Below are 20,102 nucleotides of genomic sequence, written 5' to 3'. Positions count from 1 at the left end.
GACAAGATGCTCTGGCTGTAAGCTTCCTTATAATCCCTGTTAATGTTCTGCAAACACTCAGTAGGAGCTGTGATTTAGGATGGCCCCGATTCAACAATGATGATCTTTTTCTCTTTTACTTTTGGACAGCGCTCTGCATAAAAAAACAGTACAAATCACTGAATTTAAGGGAGTTTGGTTGGCAGGCAGTGCCAACTCCATTCTACTGGAGGGAGAGAGAGAAACAATAAATATTTTACCATTTATACCATTATATTGGGCAAGACTACAGTCCATCTGGCTGGTTCCATTTTCAAATACAATCTCTCCCTATCTTGCCTAGCCCCAAAGCAGCAAAATGTAACTACTGTATGTATCACTCTTGAAATTGCCCACATTATGCGTCTCCATGGGCAAACTGTTCCATGTTTAGAAAAAGAATGAAACTGCATTTTTACGGCACCTTCATCAAGAAGAAATAGGATTGGCAGCATCATACTAGACTACCTTAATAAAGGTTGCTGAATAATAAAAGCATTAATCTGAATTGGATTTGCAAATGCACCCACTTTCAAACCCAATTCATAATATGTCCCATGTATTATTATTGAAAATTATGGCCAAATATGAGTCGAATCAAAACAAACTTATAAAATTTAGTTTGATCTGAAATATTTACTGTTAACTGGTCCTGTCTAATTAAATGTAACACATTTAATTAAGATCTTTACCTGGTAATTAAGAAATTTACTTGGCTTCCCATCACACAGAGGATACAGTTCAAGATCCTGGTCCTCACATTTAATTAAGATCTTTACCTGGTAATTAAGAAATTTACTTGGCTTCCCATCACACAGAGGATACAGTTCAAGATCCTGGTCCTCACCTTCAAAGCCCTCCACGGTCTTGCTCCCCCCCACCTCTCCGACTTCCTAACCCCCTACCACCCTGTTCGCTCCCTCTGCTCAGCGGGCTCCGGCCTGTTTCACGTCCCCTGCCTTGCTTGCCTCACTATCGGTGGGTGGGCCTTCCCCCACTCTGGACCCAAGTTGGGGGAGTCCTGTAGCTCAGTGGTTAGAGCACTCGCTTCACAAGCAAGAGACCTGGGTTTGATTCCCAGCAGGGCGAAACCTTGGGCAAGTTTCCTTACTCCACACGCCTGATAATAATCCCTCAAGAAAAAAAACAAACAAAAAGAAATTAATAATTTGGTCACTCAATCCATGACTGTTTGTGGGACACTGCTGTGCGCAATTGGCTGCTGCGTTTTGCCCACAAATATACAGTCAATTCACTTTACAGTATATTCTGTGAAGCGCTTTGCGACGTCTAGAAGACGTGAAAAGCGTTATATCAAATGCAAGAATTATTATTATAAGCAGTTGTTTTGGTTATGACAATTTGACAAGTTACCACACATTGTAAGTATTGTGCCCACCACTCCGTTTTATGTCCTCACCATTTACTTTCTATGAAATGCCCACACGTTTTACATGTAAATAAAATCTGAACTGTTTAAAGCATTTGCCTCTGTTTCAAATCCTGAAATGAGTAACGATACTGGAAATTATATCAGTTTTATGGGGAAAAAAAAGTGTGGTTTGGTACTACAATAAACATTTACAACTAAAAGATTGCTACTGTCTCACAATTAGATCCTAGCATTCTTCTGTGCTGTAAAATTCAATGTTCCATCAATAAACTGTGGTTTGCAAGTTGGAAGATATTGATATTATCTCATTAAGAAAAAAATATTTTGTGGACTATCTTTTCTACAGTTTTAGTGTATAGATTTCGATATAATAAATTGCACTCTGATGCAAAGCCTTCCTCTGTATGTTTCTTGACCAGATGCTTTATGAGCATTGTAATTGTGTGCTGAAATTTCGTGAGCCTGAATAAAAATGCACAGACATTTAAAAACAATTCCGAGAAACTTTCCATATTCATTTGCATTTAGTTTCCTCTTGTATTTATTCTCTGAAAGCTGCTTAGTGTTTCCATCTGTCCTCCACTAAGCTAGAAGCAGACAAATGCTGCCAGTGAACTTCGTGCTGGGAAGCATATTTTTCACATGGTGAGACAAACACTCTCTCAATGGTAATTTTTCCAGAGTCAACTGCCTCTGGTTCTCAGTTAAACGTGGATGGTAACTTCTCACACATATATTTGTACACAAGTCTGAGAACCACCTACTCCTGTGACTTGAACTTGTGACCAAAGGCGTGTGAAGAACTTCACATAACCCTTTGCCCTCACCACAGAAAGGATGCAATTCAAATCAATAGTTTTTTTTTATCCAAATACCTCCCGTCGAGTGTAGAAAGTCAAGCAGTTTGGTTGTTATATGATAGCAATGAAGGATTTACACTGTGTTGCTTTGTTGCCTGTGGGTATATTTTCCCCTGAACATTGATTTGGAAGCAGTAAATCTCATACTAACCAGAGATTCCTCTAATGTTTCTGTCACTCAATCTACACTTCTTCCATTCTGTGCTGCAGTAAATTTTCATAATTATTTAGTCTGAATGAGGAAGCAGTGGATTAGCACTGCACAACCACAATGAGATGTTGGAAAAGGGACTTATAACTGGTAATATCAACGAGTTCAGGGTGTAGATCTGTCCAATCTCAAGCCTTTCCTCACAAAAAAACTCAAGGGACGTTTCAAAGTGGAGCTCTGCAGTGTCTGAGTGGACGAGTTCATGTCTGGAATTAATTGATTTCCCGAGAACAACTCTTCAATCCTGAATTCAGAATGGTACTGAGTGAACCAAGACCTAAAGCAAATGCAATTAGTTTTTTTCTCCCCCCCCAAAAAAACACACACACACAACAGGAAATAAATATCCAAATAAAACATTTGGGAAAAGTAGCAGAGATGATGCAAACCTTTAGCTAAATATGTCACATGATATTTTGAAGATTCATTTCATTCTTTTCTTTAAAATACACTCAAAATCAGTCGACGTTCTTGTGGTCCATTTCGAAAGCTTTTACTTTAATTCAGGGCATAAAGGTGCAACAAGGCCAAGTGTTTTGATGATAGCTGTAAATAGAATAGTTTAAAAAAATTTACAACAAAATCTGCTGCTGTAGGCATCCAACACCCTGTAATAAGATTTCCCAGAATTTATCAGTACATCATTATCTATGCTGATGATGTTTCGCTTAACTGGCAGAATTAACTTCAAATATCTTGGGTTTTTTTTTCCCCCAAGTTTCCATCTCTCTCCTCTCTCACTCTGAAATTTCTTTTAAATGGAAACCTAAAGCGGTGGTGGGGCTGTGGGCTATTCCATAGCCACGTTGAATCCTGCAAGGATTAGATATTCTCCATCTGTGGAGAATCAAACTGTACTTCTCAATCTAAACCTCGTATCAAGGAAACTAGACCCAGGTATCTATTTGAAATGCCAAGTGCTATTTGCACTGCTTGTTTTTTTTAACTTTAATTTTGTTTTTGTGGGTTTTGACACAGAGGATGGTTGGAACATGGCATTCGCTGTCACAAACCATTGTTGAAGTACAGTCTCTCAATTTCAATAAACTAAAAATCACACAGATAATCGAAAGAAAGGAATATTAAACACTGTGGAGGACAACTGAATTAGATTTAGGTGGACCCTGTGGGTTGGGGGTGGAAATTACACCAACGTTGATTTTAAAGGGCTGAATGGTCCATTTCAGTCCTGAAACATTTGATGATTTGAAAAGAATGGCATTCACACAAACATTGCTAAACCTTCTGGTTATCAATGAGATGAATGGCACTTTCCATTCCTCAAATTGTACATAGGGCTTATTTTAGGATGAACTCCAAAGATATGCATTGGAACAACCGTTGCACATGTATCAGCATGAGCCTCAGCAGTTTCATTTAGGTGAAAAATGGTGGTCCCAGGGAATAAGCCACAATCTCAGACCTTTTTATTTATTGCAAACTCATTTTCTATTAAACAAACAATTGGGTTGTTCCCAGTGAGCATATTTCTGATTGGCCACGGATAGCAACGCAGTATGAACTCAAACAGAAAATGTTTCCTTTGGGAATCAAAGTGCAAATGGAAAAGAGATTGGCATCACACTTCGAAAGCTGACAAGAATGACAATTTCTTGAAATTGTTTATGTGACCTTCTGTTTTGAAACTCACTCAACTGTACAAATACAAATGAGAATACATTTCTTTAAAATAATTAGCAATTTTGAAACACTTTTTTTTAATTAACAAGCCTGGTTAAGAAAGCAGAAACAGAAGGCCACAAAATAGATGTATTCCAACTAAAAGCAAAGTCACACATTGATTTATTCTAAATACAGATTTTTTCGTTGTGGAATGCATTTAAAAATAGTGGTAAAATGAAATGATTATAGTGTTAAAATTTAAAATCAAGCATAATTCTAAAGTTGCAGTATTCATTGAATAGATTTATAAATCCATTCTGCTGTGTATTTCTGCTCAACTATTTGAACTTGATAATGAAACACTTCAGTTTCTCTCTGTGACAGCGTCAAGTTAGTCAGTAGAGCACAGGTTTGATTCTCACTCCCAGAAGAATACCTTTTACTGAATCAATGGTACATTTCAAGCGATTATGCTTAACCTTTTTGAATGGACAGTCAAATTATTGGACTGTAGAATTAATTATCAGTACTTTGTCACCCCATTGCATCAGTTTCCCATCAGCTCAGTTCTGGTGTCCAGTCAGTACTGTTAGGTGCTTTGGGCAATCCTCCAGACATGAAAGGCGCTATATAAATAGTGTATTGCCTGGCACAATTAGTAACTGGATAGGGCATTTTGCTAGTAATATTCCCTGTAGCTATCTATATTGGCACAGTGGGACATGGTGGTATTTGAGCTATACTTGAGCCCCACAGTGATGTGATGAACAAAGTTTTACAAATCAGGTAATGATCCTTTCATTTGATGGAAAGATAGTACAGTATTTGAGGTTGGTATTGCCCTATTGGGAGAGGAGGACGAAGAGGAAATGTTTTGCTTTATTTCTGAAAGAAACACAGATCAGAAGGTAAACATAAAGTCGATTGCTGCTTCGAAATTTTTGACCTACTCACTAATTTTGTTTTTAGACCAAAAATACAGGTGACTACTGAACAAGAATATCATGTCAGAGTATTTATTCAACAAAATCATTTATTTCCCCCCTCCCCCCCCCAAAAAAAAACCACATTAAACATCAAAGGCTTTTAATATCAGCACTACACTTGAATTTCTTTGTTTTTTTAAATTAAATATGTATAAAATATATCCTGAAGACTGCCCTTGGAGATGAATTAAGCAGAATCAAACAACAGCTACACCAATCTGACATTGATACAATAATAATAATAATCCTTGCATTTGATATAGCGCTTTTCACGTCGGGAGGACGTCCCAAAGCGCTTCACAGAACACACTGTAAAGTGAATTGACTGTATATTTGTGGGCGAACGCGGCAGCCAATTGCGCACAGCAATGTCCCACAAACAGTCGTAGATTGAAAATGACCAATTTATTATTGTTTTTGAAGGGATTATTATTAGGCATTTATATTCCGAAACAGAAGCCAGAGAGAGAGGGAGAGAGAGGGGGAGAGAGAGGGAGAGAGAGGGGGAGAGAGAGGGAGGCAGAGAGAGAAATAAACCAGAGGATTATGCAGCAGATCAAATACATCCAAGTCGACTTCATTTTGTAGCCCAAAGTCCACCAAATACGAGCCCCAAAAGTAGCCCAATGTCACTGCGTCGCCCGCCGTGGGTGTGGGCGGCAGAGTGGCCGAACAAGTCTTTATCTCTTTTGAAACGGTGTAAGAAGAAGAAGAAGAAGAAGAAGAAAAAAAAAAACACACGGTTCGCGGGTTTTCAGATAATAAAAAAAATTTTTGGGGGGGGGGACAGCAAGTACAAGACCAGGAGGAAAACACGCCCGATTTGGGCGTGAACACGCCCAACGAAGACGCCCAACCGGGTGACGTCACTGGGTTGCCAAGGGATACGGGTAAACAAATGCCATCTGATGCCTTGTACAACACACCCCACACCCCACACACACACACACCCCACACGGGGATACCAAGGCTCGGGTCTGGTGTCGGAGCTGTGCAGTCTCTGATTACAATGGCCGAGAGGACGTATAACTCCGGGGTTCGGATCCACAACTGGGCTGAAGACATTTGCCTGGAGGAGGTGAGGGAAGGGAAGGGAGTCAGTGGGTTGGGGTTGGGTGGGGGGAGGGGGGAGGGGAGGGGGGTTAGGGTGTTGGGGTTGGGGGAGAGGTGGGGGTTGGGGTTGGGGGGAGGGGGGTTTGGGGTATTGGGGTTGGGGGGGAGTGGGGGTGTTGGGGTTGGGGGGAGGGGGGTTTGGGGTGTTGGGGTTGGGGGGAGGGGGGTTTGGGGTGTTGGGGTTGGGGTGAGTGGGGGTTGGGGGGTTGGGGAAGGTTGGGGTTGGGGTGTTGGGGTTGGGGGGGAGTGGGGGTGTTGGTGTTGGGGGAGGGGGGTTTGGGGTATTGGGGTTGGGGGGGAGTGGGGGTTGGGGTGTTGGGGTTGGGGGGAGGGGGGTTTGGGGTATTGGGGTTGGGGGGAGTGGGGGGTTGGGGTGTTGGGGTTGGGGGGTAACTGAACCAAAGTGTGCCATGGCTTATTCCAACCCTTCACTTACATGGTTCACAGTTCCTCTTGTCTCGCTTTTATTCGTCTCCTTAAAGAGAATCACCTTTAATTTCATCATCATAATTTATAACATCATCATTTCCCTCTCCCCCCACTCCCCCCCCCCCCCCCCCCCCCCCACTCCCCTTCCCCTCCCCTCCTCCCCCATCTCCTTTATTTCTGAGGGGTGGGAATAAGAACAGGAGAAAGTGTGGTTTTACTGATAAATCCAGCCTTTCTGAGAGTTTTTCATTAATATATATCCACTTTGATGCTTCTTCTGTCTGGCGACCCCCCACCACCCCAACCCCCCCACCCCCCACCACCCCAACGCCCCCCCCCAAACCCTCCTCCTCTCCGGATTGTGTTCACAATGTGCTGAGAACCACAGCCTTGTTACTCCATTCCACCATCAGCAACTGTATATTGTTCTTCTATGCCCTTCAAAATCCTCGCCTTAACAATTCACCTACCCCTCATTTTTTTGAAGAATGCTCAATGCATTCTCGATACAGTGTGCAACAGTCAAAATACCACTCCATGATATATTATCTCCCTTACTTTACTACTTACTTTTCATCATGATCAGATATTTCAGAATTCTACGGATTATATTATATTAATCTAATACTTCACATCGCTTTTCATATGCAGTCAGTGTCAAATGCGAATTGAGAGTTTGCTTCCCTCTTCTTTGTGAGAATTTTGTTTCTAATTTCTACCACCCATTTCATATTGGTAGAAATGGGAATGTAAATACCTTGCCCAGTAACTGAAGAAGATGCTGAAGGAAGCCGGAAGCCCTTTTGAGGGAGACTGGAAACTCTGTGTGTCTTGTCCTTTAATTCCTCCATTGGTTATTAGTGTAGAGTTAACCCAGGAGAACATAAATCATAGCATTCAGCAACCTACCTACTTCCGCACGACACAGCTGGATTTATGGATCGTATGCTTATACAATCTGTTAAAACGCCAACAACAAATTACATTTGTATAGCGCCTTTCACGTCAGGAGAACGTCCCAAAGTGCTGGATGCCTTCCTAATTCATGGAGGGACACATCCTGGTTATCTAATTCTATAAGAGTATTAGGTACAGGTTGGCAAGAGCCAAATCTTAGGGACCAAGCTCTCCTGCTGCTTGTCCAACTAGGACCACTCTACATATTAAGGCCTTGTCTTACATGGTTAATTGGGAGCTTTCTACAAAATATTAGAGCACAGACTCCATCTAGTGGAGCATTTTTTAATAGTATGATATCATAATATATGTTTTATTTGTATGACCTGTGTAATACACCACTTTACATGCACAATCAACTTTTTATTGTACATGTTAAAATGGTGTATTACACGTGTTATTGGGACTTCCTCCCGACGTGAAAGGCGCAAAACAAATGCAATTTGTTTTTGTTTTAATATTTTTTCGGTCAATGTCTTTGATCCATCTTTTTAAATTAAAGGGTAATTATTGAAAACCCTGATTTAGTTGGAGGCACTCTGAGTCATCAGGCTTCAATAAATAGCAGGTTCAAGCCCAACAATGGGACTTTGAATTCATAGTCCAGGACAAGGATGACACTGGAATGCAATGCTGGAATGCTGAACCTAATTGTTATTTTCTTTAAAATCTTTTAGGAAGTCCTCAAAAACTTCATTAAAAAAAAGGAAAATGGGGAACTTCTGATACAAAAGACTGGCTTTTTTAAAAAGAATCTACTGAAAAAGGTGCTGAACCTATTTCCTATTTAAGACTTCTGTTTGTTTCTGAAAGATCCTGTAACTACATATAAATTCTGTTACAGATTTTCCCATCAAATTATGAAACAAGGTTATTACTTTGAGACATCGCAAAGACATGATAAAGCACAATATCAAATGCATCTTCTTTTGTAAATAATCAATACTGCATGATAAATCTTGAAAATATGAATAAATCAGTGTATCTGTGTGAAGTGCTTTGAAACAGTTTCCTGATGTGTAAGACTCTATGTAGATGCAACTTGTATTGTATGAAATAAGTAGCCCCCAAAGGAAATCATAATTTAGTCTTTGAAGTATTAAAAGAAACAACTAGTCACACCCTCGCTGCTCAGTTGCTTGGTGATAGTAGCAGGATCAACAACCATATCAGTAAACATTTTCACCTTACAATCTACATTACTTCTCTAATCTATATTGGAAGGAATGTGTGGCTATTGTAAACTGAGTCTAGGGCAGCAGAAAAGAATATCTGAAAACAATTTTACATGATTCCTTCTAAACAAAGGACAACTTTGGTTGATAACTTTTTTGTATTCTTAATGGCAGTCCTAACAAGGACAATTTACGGGGTTTCATTTATATGAATTTAGAATTCAGCAATCCGTACCCTGAATCTTTTAGAATGAACAAATCCTTGAGTGTCCAGCACCTTGGGACGTTCTCCCGATGTGAAAGGTACAATACAAATGTATTGTTCTAGTTGATTTGATTTGTTCTAGTTGAATTTTTATAATCCAAAGGATCTCCGATTTTTAAGACATATCTTGAAATAATATTGTATTTTGTGAAGATTCAACATGTTTTATTTTGGATGAGAAAAGAGAGTTAATTGAAGCACATGACTCTGGGGCATTTACTATAAACATTTCAAATAGGACCTTTTTTAATTTGTAAAAGTAGCAATGAAGATGATGTGTCAAAAAANTCCTCATCTGAATTTATCAACACGACCTCAGTAGTTGTAATCAATATGACTAAACTTGGCAGGTTGTCATAAGGTATATATAGCTACTGATTGGTTTGTAACTACAGTGAATACAATACAATTTACATTTATAGAGGTCCTTTCATGTTGGTAGGATGTTCCAAAGGATTAGAGATAAACACAAAACTAGAATGTTTCAAATGAAACTGGCGATTAGAGGCTTAAACTTAAATTTCACTCTTGCACGTTATGATATCATTTAAAACTCTCAGAGAGATAAAAACCTTGTAATCACTTCAATACCAATTTGTCTAGATGTATCTTCCATTAAATAATAATGATAATAATCCTTGCATTTGATATAGCGCTTTTCACGTCGGGAGGACGTCCCAAAGCGCTTCACAGAACACACTGTAAAGTGAAATGACTGTATATTTGTGGGCGAACGCGGCAGCCAATTGCGCACAGCAATGTCCCACAAACAGTCGTAGGTTGAAAATGACCAATTTATTATTGTTTTTGGTTTTGGATGGATTATTATTAGGTGTGTGGAGTAAGGAAACTTGCCCAAGGTTTCGTCCTGCCTGGAATTGAACTCAGGTCTCTCACTTGCAAAGCGAGTGCTCTAACCACCTAGCTACAGGACTCCACGCATTAAACATGATTAGCTGCATTTATATCTATTTCTTTTTCTTCCATTTCTGTATAGACTGACCTAGCCAATTCCTGTGATGGGACTATTCATTTTGGTGACATGGTGATGATTGTTAGTCCAGACAATCAAGTAAACAGATTTGGTGGTACCCATCCCGCCCATGAGGCACTGTCGCTGGCTCTGAATGCTGATGAGAGCAGATTCATTAAAGATAAACGAGTCATAGGACCATGTGCAGTGAGTGCCTGCTCAATATTATACCCTTGTATCAGAAATACATTTATTATTACAAGGTGAGAATATTAAGTACTGTGGCAAATTGTTCTTCACTAAATGTTTGTTGTGCATTCAACAGAACTGTTATTTCTTTTCCCACAGCCATTAATTTTAATAACATAATAAACATTGCATTTGTTACAGTACGTATAACATCAAAAATCCCAAAGCGCTTCAAAGGTAATTGCTGTGAAATGTAGTGACCTTGTTTTTGAAAGCAAACAAGTCAGCCAACTTGCACACAGCAGTCTCCTACAAACAAACACTGGTCACTCGCTTCATGGCTGTTTGGGGGATGTTGCTGAATGCAAATTGGCTGCTACATTCGCTACAAACACACGGACACTGCACTTCACAGTAAATTTCTGCAAAGTGCTTTGAGGCGTTGACACAATATTGCTCATAAAATACGCACGGTCACATCATTTTGCAGTATATCCTGTGAGGATCTTTGAGACGTCTCATCAACTTGATAAGGCACTATATCAAATGCAAGGATTAGTATTATTCTAAGGTACCATATCAAATGGAAGGAGTATTATTATATTATTATTTCAACACCAAACAGCTCTTGTATAAACTTCCAAGAAGTAAATCTGAAACTGGCAACTTGTATGGCAGAATCAAGCCAAGATATATATCATGAATCCAAATGTAACCTGCAGGATTCTAAAGAAGTAGGCAGTGTTGCTGAGATTTTTAATAAACTGACATGCTTGAGACTTGGGAAAGTTTAACTTTAATGTTTATTGTCTGTTGGGAACGTTCTGCATGTTGTTTGTAATGTTTTGTACATTCATGCTATTCAGTGTTGACGAGTCTACGGAGGGTGAAACACTCAGATATGGGCAGCACTTTGCCCTCAGAACAACTGAAGAATATGGTGGACAGGTACAGAAAGCCTTGCTTTGTATTTGATACATTTAATAAAGTAGATCTCATATAATATGTTGGCTGTTGTTTGCATGAATAAAGTGAAGGAGACAATTGAGGAGGGACTGTTATTTATCCTAATGCTCATTTCACTGAGCCATGTCCTTTGATTTTTAATTTTTTAGTTGTATCTGACTAGTGATCACAAAACTTTTCAGAAGTATGCTAAAAACTCGCGGATGCAGGAAGTAAATTTGATTGACAACCCCACATTCCCGGGTTGTTGGAAGGCTCTATATTTAGACCCAGAGATGCGCCTTGAATATGAAGGATATCCAGTACCAGTAAGTGCATTTTAAAACAACTTATTTTGTACTTTACTATGAATGGTGTGTTAATAATTTTAAAACCTATAAGCAGTTGGGCCTAATAGCCTGTTTCCATGCCATATGCAAGCATCAGCGTACAGCGGTATTGAATATAAATTAATAGCTTAGATAATAGCTAGATAATAACTGAATTATTCATTTTTATTCAATATCACTATACAATGATGCTATTAATGTCCAGCATACTCTGGATGTTTGAAGCTGAATGTGAGATTTACACAAGAAATTGTTTATAGCATTGCAATTTTAATAAAACTGCTGCTCTTCTGCCAATAAAATGCAGTGTAAATGTATGACCTGGACACAAACCCTCCTCATCTGTATATTAGATTTACAATTTTATTACTTTGATTCTCCTAGGCAAATACAAAAATACTTATCAACCATTGCCGTACTAATCATAATTTGGCACTCCTTTACAAGTTCTTCTTGCGGTAAGTGTATATGTTCACCAAAAGCATGGCCGAATGGCTAACCATACTTGGACATTCTTCAATTATTTTACATAACTATCTTTGTCAAGAATGCTGTTCTTTAGCAGTTTAATGCCATGTAGAAACTTATTTCATACATAACGACTACAAAGAGAGGACACTTTGATCCCCTCAAATCGGATCGTATTTGATCAAAAAGTCAAATAAACAGCACTCTCACATGTGCTATGTTATTATAGCAAGTAATAGATATCTATGATTGATTGGGCAAAGGATTCAAATAATGTCATTAACATTGAGAGTGAGTTTAAATATTTTCTAACCATAACTGTAAGCCCTGGTAAGAAGCTGAAACTTTGAAATCACCCTATTTGTACTCGTTTTCTATTTCTTGGGGATTTTATATCTTGCTGAAACAATATGCAGCTTTGGCCCTGAATTTCTTCCTTTTGACATTTATATTTTATAAAATGTGTTGTTTGTTTTTGTTCTGTTTCAGTTTGTTTGTGTTTGTTGTCAACTGTTGCCTGTGCATTCTTTGTAGCTAAATATAATGATGTCCACTTCAAAGGATAACTGTCTGTGAAGCTGACAATTGACAACTTGCCACAATCCACAAGGGAATGCTTGATTTGGCTTCACAGAAAGATGTTGCATTATCCAACTCCAGCATATCTGGGTATATTCCCGATCGGCACATCACAAATCAGTGTAAATTTAAAATGTATGCTAGATCTAATTACGGAATTCAGGAAAAAAGTTACATCCTATATTTTATATAACTACCTAACTGATAAGTAATCACTTCTCTTTGATTAAAAGAAAATCTAGTTGATCCAATTAAAGGTTTGCTAATAATACAAATTTACGAGATTATAGCTATTTAAACTCTTCTCTATACTACTGGCAGAACATCTTTTGGAAGAGAATTTGAAGTCACAACTCATAGCTTCTTTGACAGCCATAAGGTTGAGGAAGACGTGAACCACTGGATTATTCTTACCGGACATCCAAACATTAAGAATGGCACAATGCTTCAGAGGTCTATACCTGTTTGTGAAGAACCAGAACCAAAGACTGAGGAGAAGATTGAGAAGAAACAAGATCCAGACTGCATCCCTTATAAAGATGATTAACTCCTCACCCCTATGTTTCAGCTGCATGCACATTTTCCCATGTTATATACTTTGCCTCCATGTAGCTAACTGTTTAATGAGATTTTTAAAAATCCATTCTTTACATAATTTATAACTTTCTCCAGTTCACCAATAACCTGAACTGCTGGAGCAGTATCGCTATCAATTGTGTTCTCATTGTCAATGTTGCTGTGTGTAAACAGGAACCAATAACAACATTTTTAAATATTCAAAGTTCGTACCCAATAAATAGTAGTATACAGTAACTTTACAATTTGTTTTAAAGACAACTTGTTAATTTGCAGTGCAGAAACACACACACACACACACACACGCACACAAACACACACACACACACACACACATGCATACATACATACATACATACATACATACATACATACATACATACATACATACATACATACATACATACATACATACATACATACATACATACATAAGAAATGCACTATAATAACAAATCATTTTGTAGGAAAATATACATATGTTTGCTGTTGAGATTTGCTGTATGTGCATTCGGCTTGTGACATGGGACAGTGATGCTTTGCTGTTGACAGATATTCTGTATAAAGACAACTCCTTTTGTTTGTTGTAAAAATGGACTCACGTCTATCAATCTAAGTTTTCCAGTGAATTATGGTTTTCATATCATTAATAAAATGTGATGGCATTTATGACAATGACTGATAATACAGGGTAAAGATTAAGTAAACAACAACAACTACAAGATTACATTTGTATAGCGCCTTTCACTTCGGGAGGACAAGTAAAGCATATAATGCTTACATAATTGCAGGGTTTTCTTAAGTTACTTTGAGAAAGAGAACAACATTTCATAGAATACCACAGAGACACCTCAAAAGATCCATTTTCACAGCTAAAATATATCTATGCTAAGGTTACTGTGTGATATAACTTTTTTTGGCGAGGCAGTGATACTTTCTGCAATTCCACCAACTAGCCACATGATGTCCCCAGTTTCTCCTTTAAAACTTTCCTAAACCAGAATATTATTGCCACCACACTTGTAGTCATTAAAATCACGATTTATTTTTACTTGTTAAAAAACTGCAGTCTTTCCCTTGCTCCCCTTTTCTTCCTGAACTAGTATTTTGTGGTCCTGCTGCTTTAAAGCCCTCCGTACCCTTCTCGATCACCTGCATTTTACTGTACAATCATTTCAAGTTCATAACAGTGACTGGCCTTTTAAAATATTGTTCATTAGGTTTAAAACATTTGTCAAACACTAAGAGTTTTCATCACAGAAATATTCTGGGTTGTAGACCCATGATGACCATTCCGGTCTTACCAAATTAACTGAGTCTTCAGCCAGTGTGTTCAGGCTGAAAGTCTACCTAAGTTTCCTGATATAGCACATGCCTTTTGGAACCTCTTTGTGAGCACATCACAGTTAAGTAGTGCTATTTCTCTCAGCCCCAGCAAGGTATATAGCGCTGATTCATCAATGCCTAGTTATTCTTCAAGCCCATAAATAATGTTGGAATCTGCGGGCAATATTCCTGATCTAATAGGGTTACTGATACAGCAATCTCTCTACCTCTGCCACTGTAAGCTAATTGTTTATTTCTAGCCCCTCGAGGAGGTGAGAGCAATATCCACTGAGTGTGAAGGCCTGAATGATGAGTGAATCCAAGAAAAATCCAGTTTAGACATTGATTATGTTGAAGAAAAGCCTTTGATCTTCTTGCCACAAACAGCCCTTTATTCATGTTTCGAAGATTAAATGTGTGGCTCTTCAAGAAAGTACATGTGTAATTCAGCTTGTTAAAGGACAATGAAATAGTATCATAGGAATGCAGCATTGTGATTCCTGAAAAAAAGTGCAATTTGATTGCTTTCCCAATTGCCAAATCTTCACAGAAGACGAGTACAGCAGGTTAAAGTGGAATGAAATTAGTTTTTTTCAGTTGAGATGACTACAATGAGGTCCAGAACTATCTTGGGGTCCAGAACTGGCTTGTACTCATATACGTGCATTTTTGAGGTTGATCATCACCAGCTGTGATATCCATATTGTTCACAATTGTTTCCTGTGTAGTTGCTGAGAGTCAAGTTAGAAACAGAGTATAAAATACTGCTGGAAATCTGAAATAAAAACAAAGTTGCTGGGAACACGCAGCAGGTCAGGCAGCATCTACGGAGAGAGGAAAATTAGATAATGTTTCAGGTGGATAATCTTTCATCAGAACCGTCTGTGTTTATTTTAGAAACAGAGTATAATTGGGTGATGCAGCCTTCCCCTTTCCCCATCAAGCGGATTAGCCTGGTAACAGGATATTCTTTGGAACAAGAATATGGAAATTTTAAAGGCAAAATAAAAATCTACAGGGAGTACTTTTTATTCACAGAGCAAAGAAAAATACAGTTATGAAATAGTCATTCGCCTCGCCATATGTTACAGAAAAGAGCAAGTTGCATCCAAGAGCAGTTCCCTTGACTTCCAAAAGCTAAAGTCAATGGGTAACAAGGGTAAGATCTGACCATAGTCAAAAGGGAAGGGAGCAACAACAACAACAACAAATTGCACTTGTTTAGCGCCCTTCATGTCGGAAATACGTCCCAGGGCACTGGACAGTCAGGGTTTTTTGGACCCGAGTTGGGGTCAGAAAGGGTGGCGAACAGGGGGGTGGGAGTGGGAGGGTGGCCAAAGGTACGGTCAAAGAGGAAGGTCTTTAGACGGGACATGAAAGAGGCAAGAGACGGGGTAGTGCTAGGAGGGAGTTTGTTCAAAAGGGAAGTGCACTGAATGGAGTCTCTCAGGAATCATTCTGAGACCCTCATGTTCCAAAAAACCTGGATTTGCAGAATCAGTGCACGTTAGTTAAATTGCTGTTGGTTAAACACCAAACAAGAACAATCCTTTCCTGGAATGCTGGAAATCAGCACAGAAGGAGGCTAAAAAACATCTGTGTTCCAAGTGTCAAGTTGGCACTAACAGTATGTGTTGCACAAGAAGCATCACAAATGTTACCTTGTGTGCATGCAGGAAATGCCACGATGTCACTTTGCAAAAAAAGTTTTGACTTAATTGCGTTGGAAAATTGCAGTGTCTGAACATCTTCTACCAGTAAAGATGATTACGAGTTCTGAATTGCACTAAAACTGACTGCTTGCCCTGCACTGTCTACACACAGTGGAAATCTGAAAATCTATGATCTAATTAGAATGCTGCTGTCTGATACATTTCCCTATATTACCAAATTTGTGGAGTCCTGTAGCTCAGTGGTTAAGCACTCGCTTTGCAAGCGAGAGACCTGAGTTCAATTCCAGGCACGAACCTTGGCAAGTTTCCTTACTCCACACGCCTAATAATAATCCCTCCAAAAACCCAAAAAACAATAATAAATTGGTCATTTTCAATCTACGACTGTTTGTGGGACATTGCTGTGCGCAATTGGCTGCCGCGTTCGCCCACAAATATACAGTCAATTCACTTTACAGTATATTCTGTGAAGCGCTTTGGGACGTCCTCCCGACGTGAAAAGCGCTATATCAAATGCAAGGATTAAATAGCAACAGATATAAGAATTATCGCTTAATGGATCACGTTTTCCTTCAAGGGAAGCTATATCAAATATTCCCACTCTATTTCAAAGTAAACCCCATCACAAATTGCTGATTGAAAGCATCATTTGTCAGCCATGGTACAAGGTGAAATCCAGGAATCTATTAGTTTAGAACATTTCTCTTAAAGTCTTGTGTTGAAATGTTGTGTAGCAACGAAATACATGATGTATTTATAATGTGTGCTTGTATTCATCTAAGCATATTAAAACATGAAGCGATTTATCTAATCTATAAGCACCATTGAAAGATACACTACATAAACACTTTAAATGAATAATATTTTGAACACTGCCCAACAAGAGACATTTATTTAAAATTAAGCCTCCAAAATAAAATGTGGCACAAAGCGTGCCTTAGCTTAGCAACACATCATTTCTCTGGTCAATAAATTTATTTGTTTTACACTAGGAATGGCATCATTGGCTTCTGCATTCCCCTCTCATTGGGGCAGACTAACTGAATCATGCCTCTGTCTTAGCTCTGTTTGCTTTGGGCTGTCTTCCTCTGCTGTAATTTGCAATGTGCATGCCACTACATAGGGTTTATTCAGAAACATCTGCCCAGAAGAGTTCTGCTGAACATTATGAAAGGCATATTTACTTGGATTGAGCAAGCCCAGTCTAAGATCAGCATGTTTAAAATTCCCAAATGAATGATCTTCATTATGAACCAGAAATATAGGTGCCATGTTTGTGCCCTTTTGTGTAAAATCAACACAGTGGAAGCATAAGGAATGTTCATTGCTCAGAGAAAAGGGAGTTTAACTTATGCTGCGAATATTAATACATATTTCACTGCATGACAATGCAGAGTTAAAGCCGGTGAAAGTTGGCAAGTCAGATAAAACGTCAGTGAAAGTCCCAGTGAGAGGCTGTGGTCTCTTATTTGTTTGTGGTATAGGAACAGGGTCACAATTCAGCCCAAGTGCAGTAAAATAACAGATCTCTTTTATACACAGCTGTTAAGTAGGAAGAGCAGTAATTGGAACCGCCCAATCCAAATCATAAAAGACGTCTTACCAAAAAAAACTATTCTGCTCAGAGCCTGGTTTTCTCACAGCCTTTAGCTGCTAACTGGATTATAGCCAGAGCAATGCGAGTTTGAGCTATGTCCTCAAATGTAATATAACAGGGACTGAACAGTCAAAGAACCATTGCTGCCTACAGACACAAAGTGACATAAATTATGGTTAAATATTCAAAGTGCTGTTTGAGACAGAGCTCTATAACGGTAAGTGATTTCTGATTTCTTTTTCTTAATGCCGTATCACATTTTGTGTGCTTCACAAAGCTATCTGAATTGTTAAACCTGATTATATATACAAGAATGGTGAAAGGTTGGGAAGTGTCTGCAATGATTTTATCCTCTTAAACACTGGATGAAAAAAGATGGGTTTCAGATAATAGAGCATTAGCAAAAGGTAGTGGTTCATTCTCTTTGAAAGAAAGATGGGAATATACAAGTTGTAGTGGTTGAAAGAGCAGCAGAAAAGGAATTGATTGTTGCCTGTTTCTCGGTACTGCTTTTCTAATGTTATTTGTCTGTGAAAATGTAATACAATTAACCCTTTTTTAAAAAAATGATTGCATATGCTATTTCAATTTGTCTCCAATTTTCTCCTTTCATCTTCCCTCTCACAAAGATGATTAATATCTCTCCTAAGTGCTCATTTTTAGCCTAGGACTTTTAACAGGATGTGTTAAGTGGGCTTCATGACCATAAAGAAAATCACAGCCAAGTACAATTTTGTTCTCACTGGGCAACCACACACACACACTTCCACCCAGGGTTGATGACATAATGATCGAGTGCAGATTCTAGCTGATTTTATTTGCTCCCTAGCCCGGGGAAGCTGAAATGAATCATATCATCCATCTTATCACGCAGCTGAGATTATGAGCCAGCACATTGCAAACTGGAATCCAACCTGGAATCTTACTGAACTGTGTAATTCAGCAGCGCACCCCACCACACATTTATCTACTGTGTTTTGCTGGGAAACCCAGCATTGTTTAAGCCGCATAAATCCCTTGGAAACATGTTCCATCTTTTCTTCTTCTTTCTTCCATTGTCTATTCTCAAAGTTGGAAGCAACATGTTATTTAAAGACAATTTCAATTTGTTCAGAACCACCTGACGGGCCAGCTCCTGATTAGGGCCAATTTAACCAGTGAAAGATTGACTTTTATGATCATCATTCCCCATCTTTCCATTACTGAATCAAGCTGTTCCAAAACAAACAGTAGAACAAGAAGATATAGGTTTAGAATTGCAAAGGGAAATTTCGGGTCAGACACCAGGAACATTTCCTTTAACCAGAGGGTAATTAATGACTGGAACATGTTGCTAGGAAAAATAGTTGAAACCAGGACACTAGACGCACTTAAAAAACAGCTGAAAGCTGTGATGGAAGGATGGTAGAGTGGGTATTCCGGGAGGAGAAGATTGAATGGACTGAAGTTTTTCATACAAACCATTCTTGTGATGTTTTCGCGAGCCACGTTTCGCCCACAAATATAATAATCCTTGCATTTGATATAGCGTTTTTCACGTCGGGAGGACGTCCCAAAGCGCTTCACAGAATATATTGTAAAGTGAATTGACTGTATATTTGTGGGCGAACGCGGCAGCCAATTGCGCACAGCAATGTCCCACAAACAGTCGTAGATTGAAAATGACCAATTTATTATTGTTTTTGGTTTTGGATGGATTATTATTAGGCGTGTGGAGTAAGGAAACTTGCCCAAGGTTTCGCCCTCTGCCTGGAATTGAACTCAGGTCTCTCACTTGCAAAGTGAGTGCTCTAACCACTGAGCTACAGGACTCCACTGTATATATATATATACAAATAACCAATTATTTAATAAATTGCTACAGGTAAATAATAGGAGCATTTGTCTTTCCTACAATAAGAAAGAACTGAGGATAAGAAGAAAGGGTTACAGATGACAGTAGGTATGAGAGCTCCTGATTTTTCATAAGAACTTGCGTTTCGCCCACAAAATATATATACAGTCAATTCACTTTACAGTCTATTCTGTGAAGCACATGGAGACGTCTAGAAGACGTGAAAAGCACTATATAAAAATGCAAGGATTATTATTATTATGTAAATATGTCCTGTGTTCTGGCCTCTAGCGCCCTTCATAATGACCTAATCTAGCTGTTACTTACTCTCTATTTAAAGTAATACTTCCCAGTGCCCTATCCTAACATTGCCCTTAGCAACCTTGATTCTGCGCCCTCCTGTCTTGCAGCTTTGGCACATCTGAAAGTATCATCCTACTGTGTTACAAAGGATTATACAGTTGCTTCTCAGTGTTGCTTATAAAATCCTTTAAAGAGGGTGGAGTTAAAAGGGTTGAGTCTTTGGACTGCAATTTACCAAAATGTATTGCTGCTGGTCTAC

General features: G+C 38.7%; 1 protein-coding gene across 2 annotated transcripts; it reads left to right on the top strand.

Annotated features, from left to right (window-relative positions):
• Nucleotides 1-6,051: 6,051 nt before the first annotated feature.
• Nucleotides 6,052-13,434, top strand: cfap161 (cilia and flagella associated protein 161). 2 transcript variants are annotated; one of them, XM_042344092.1, is made up of 7 exons: nt 6,052-6,169; nt 8,268-8,357; nt 10,028-10,266; nt 11,059-11,140; nt 11,308-11,466; nt 11,872-11,945; nt 12,856-13,434. In XM_042344092.1, the coding sequence occupies exons 1-7, from the start codon at nt 6,101-6,103 to the stop codon at nt 13,079-13,081; spliced, it is 939 nt and encodes a 312-aa protein (XP_042200026.1). In that variant the 5' UTR covers nt 6,052-6,100; the 3' UTR covers nt 13,082-13,434. The 2 variants fall into 2 exon arrangements, with proteins under 2 accessions (XP_042200026.1, XP_042200027.1); XM_042344093.1 differs by lacking the exon at nt 8,268-8,357.
• Nucleotides 13,435-20,102: the final 6,668 nt, after the last annotated feature.

The sequence above is a fragment of the Callorhinchus milii genome, unplaced genomic scaffold (genome assembly GCF_018977255.1).
Source record: "Callorhinchus milii isolate IMCB2004 unplaced genomic scaffold, IMCB_Cmil_1.0 Scaffold26, whole genome shotgun sequence".
Taxonomy (NCBI): domain Eukaryota; kingdom Metazoa; phylum Chordata; class Chondrichthyes; order Chimaeriformes; family Callorhinchidae; genus Callorhinchus; species Callorhinchus milii.
This window is presented reverse-complemented; position numbering and strand designations above follow the sequence as displayed.

Coding starts and splice junctions, on each gene's coding strand:
- cfap161 (XM_042344092.1), top strand. CDS start 6,101: ATGGCCGAGAGGACGTATAACTCCGGGGTTCGGATCCACAACTGGGCT. Junction 8,358..10,027: donor AAAAGAATCTACTGAAAAAG/GTGCTGAACCTA, acceptor ATTTCTGTATAG/ACTGACCTAGCCAATTCCTG. Junction 11,946..12,855: donor CTTTACAAGTTCTTCTTGCG/GTAAGTGTATAT, acceptor TACTACTGGCAG/AACATCTTTTGGAAGAGAAT.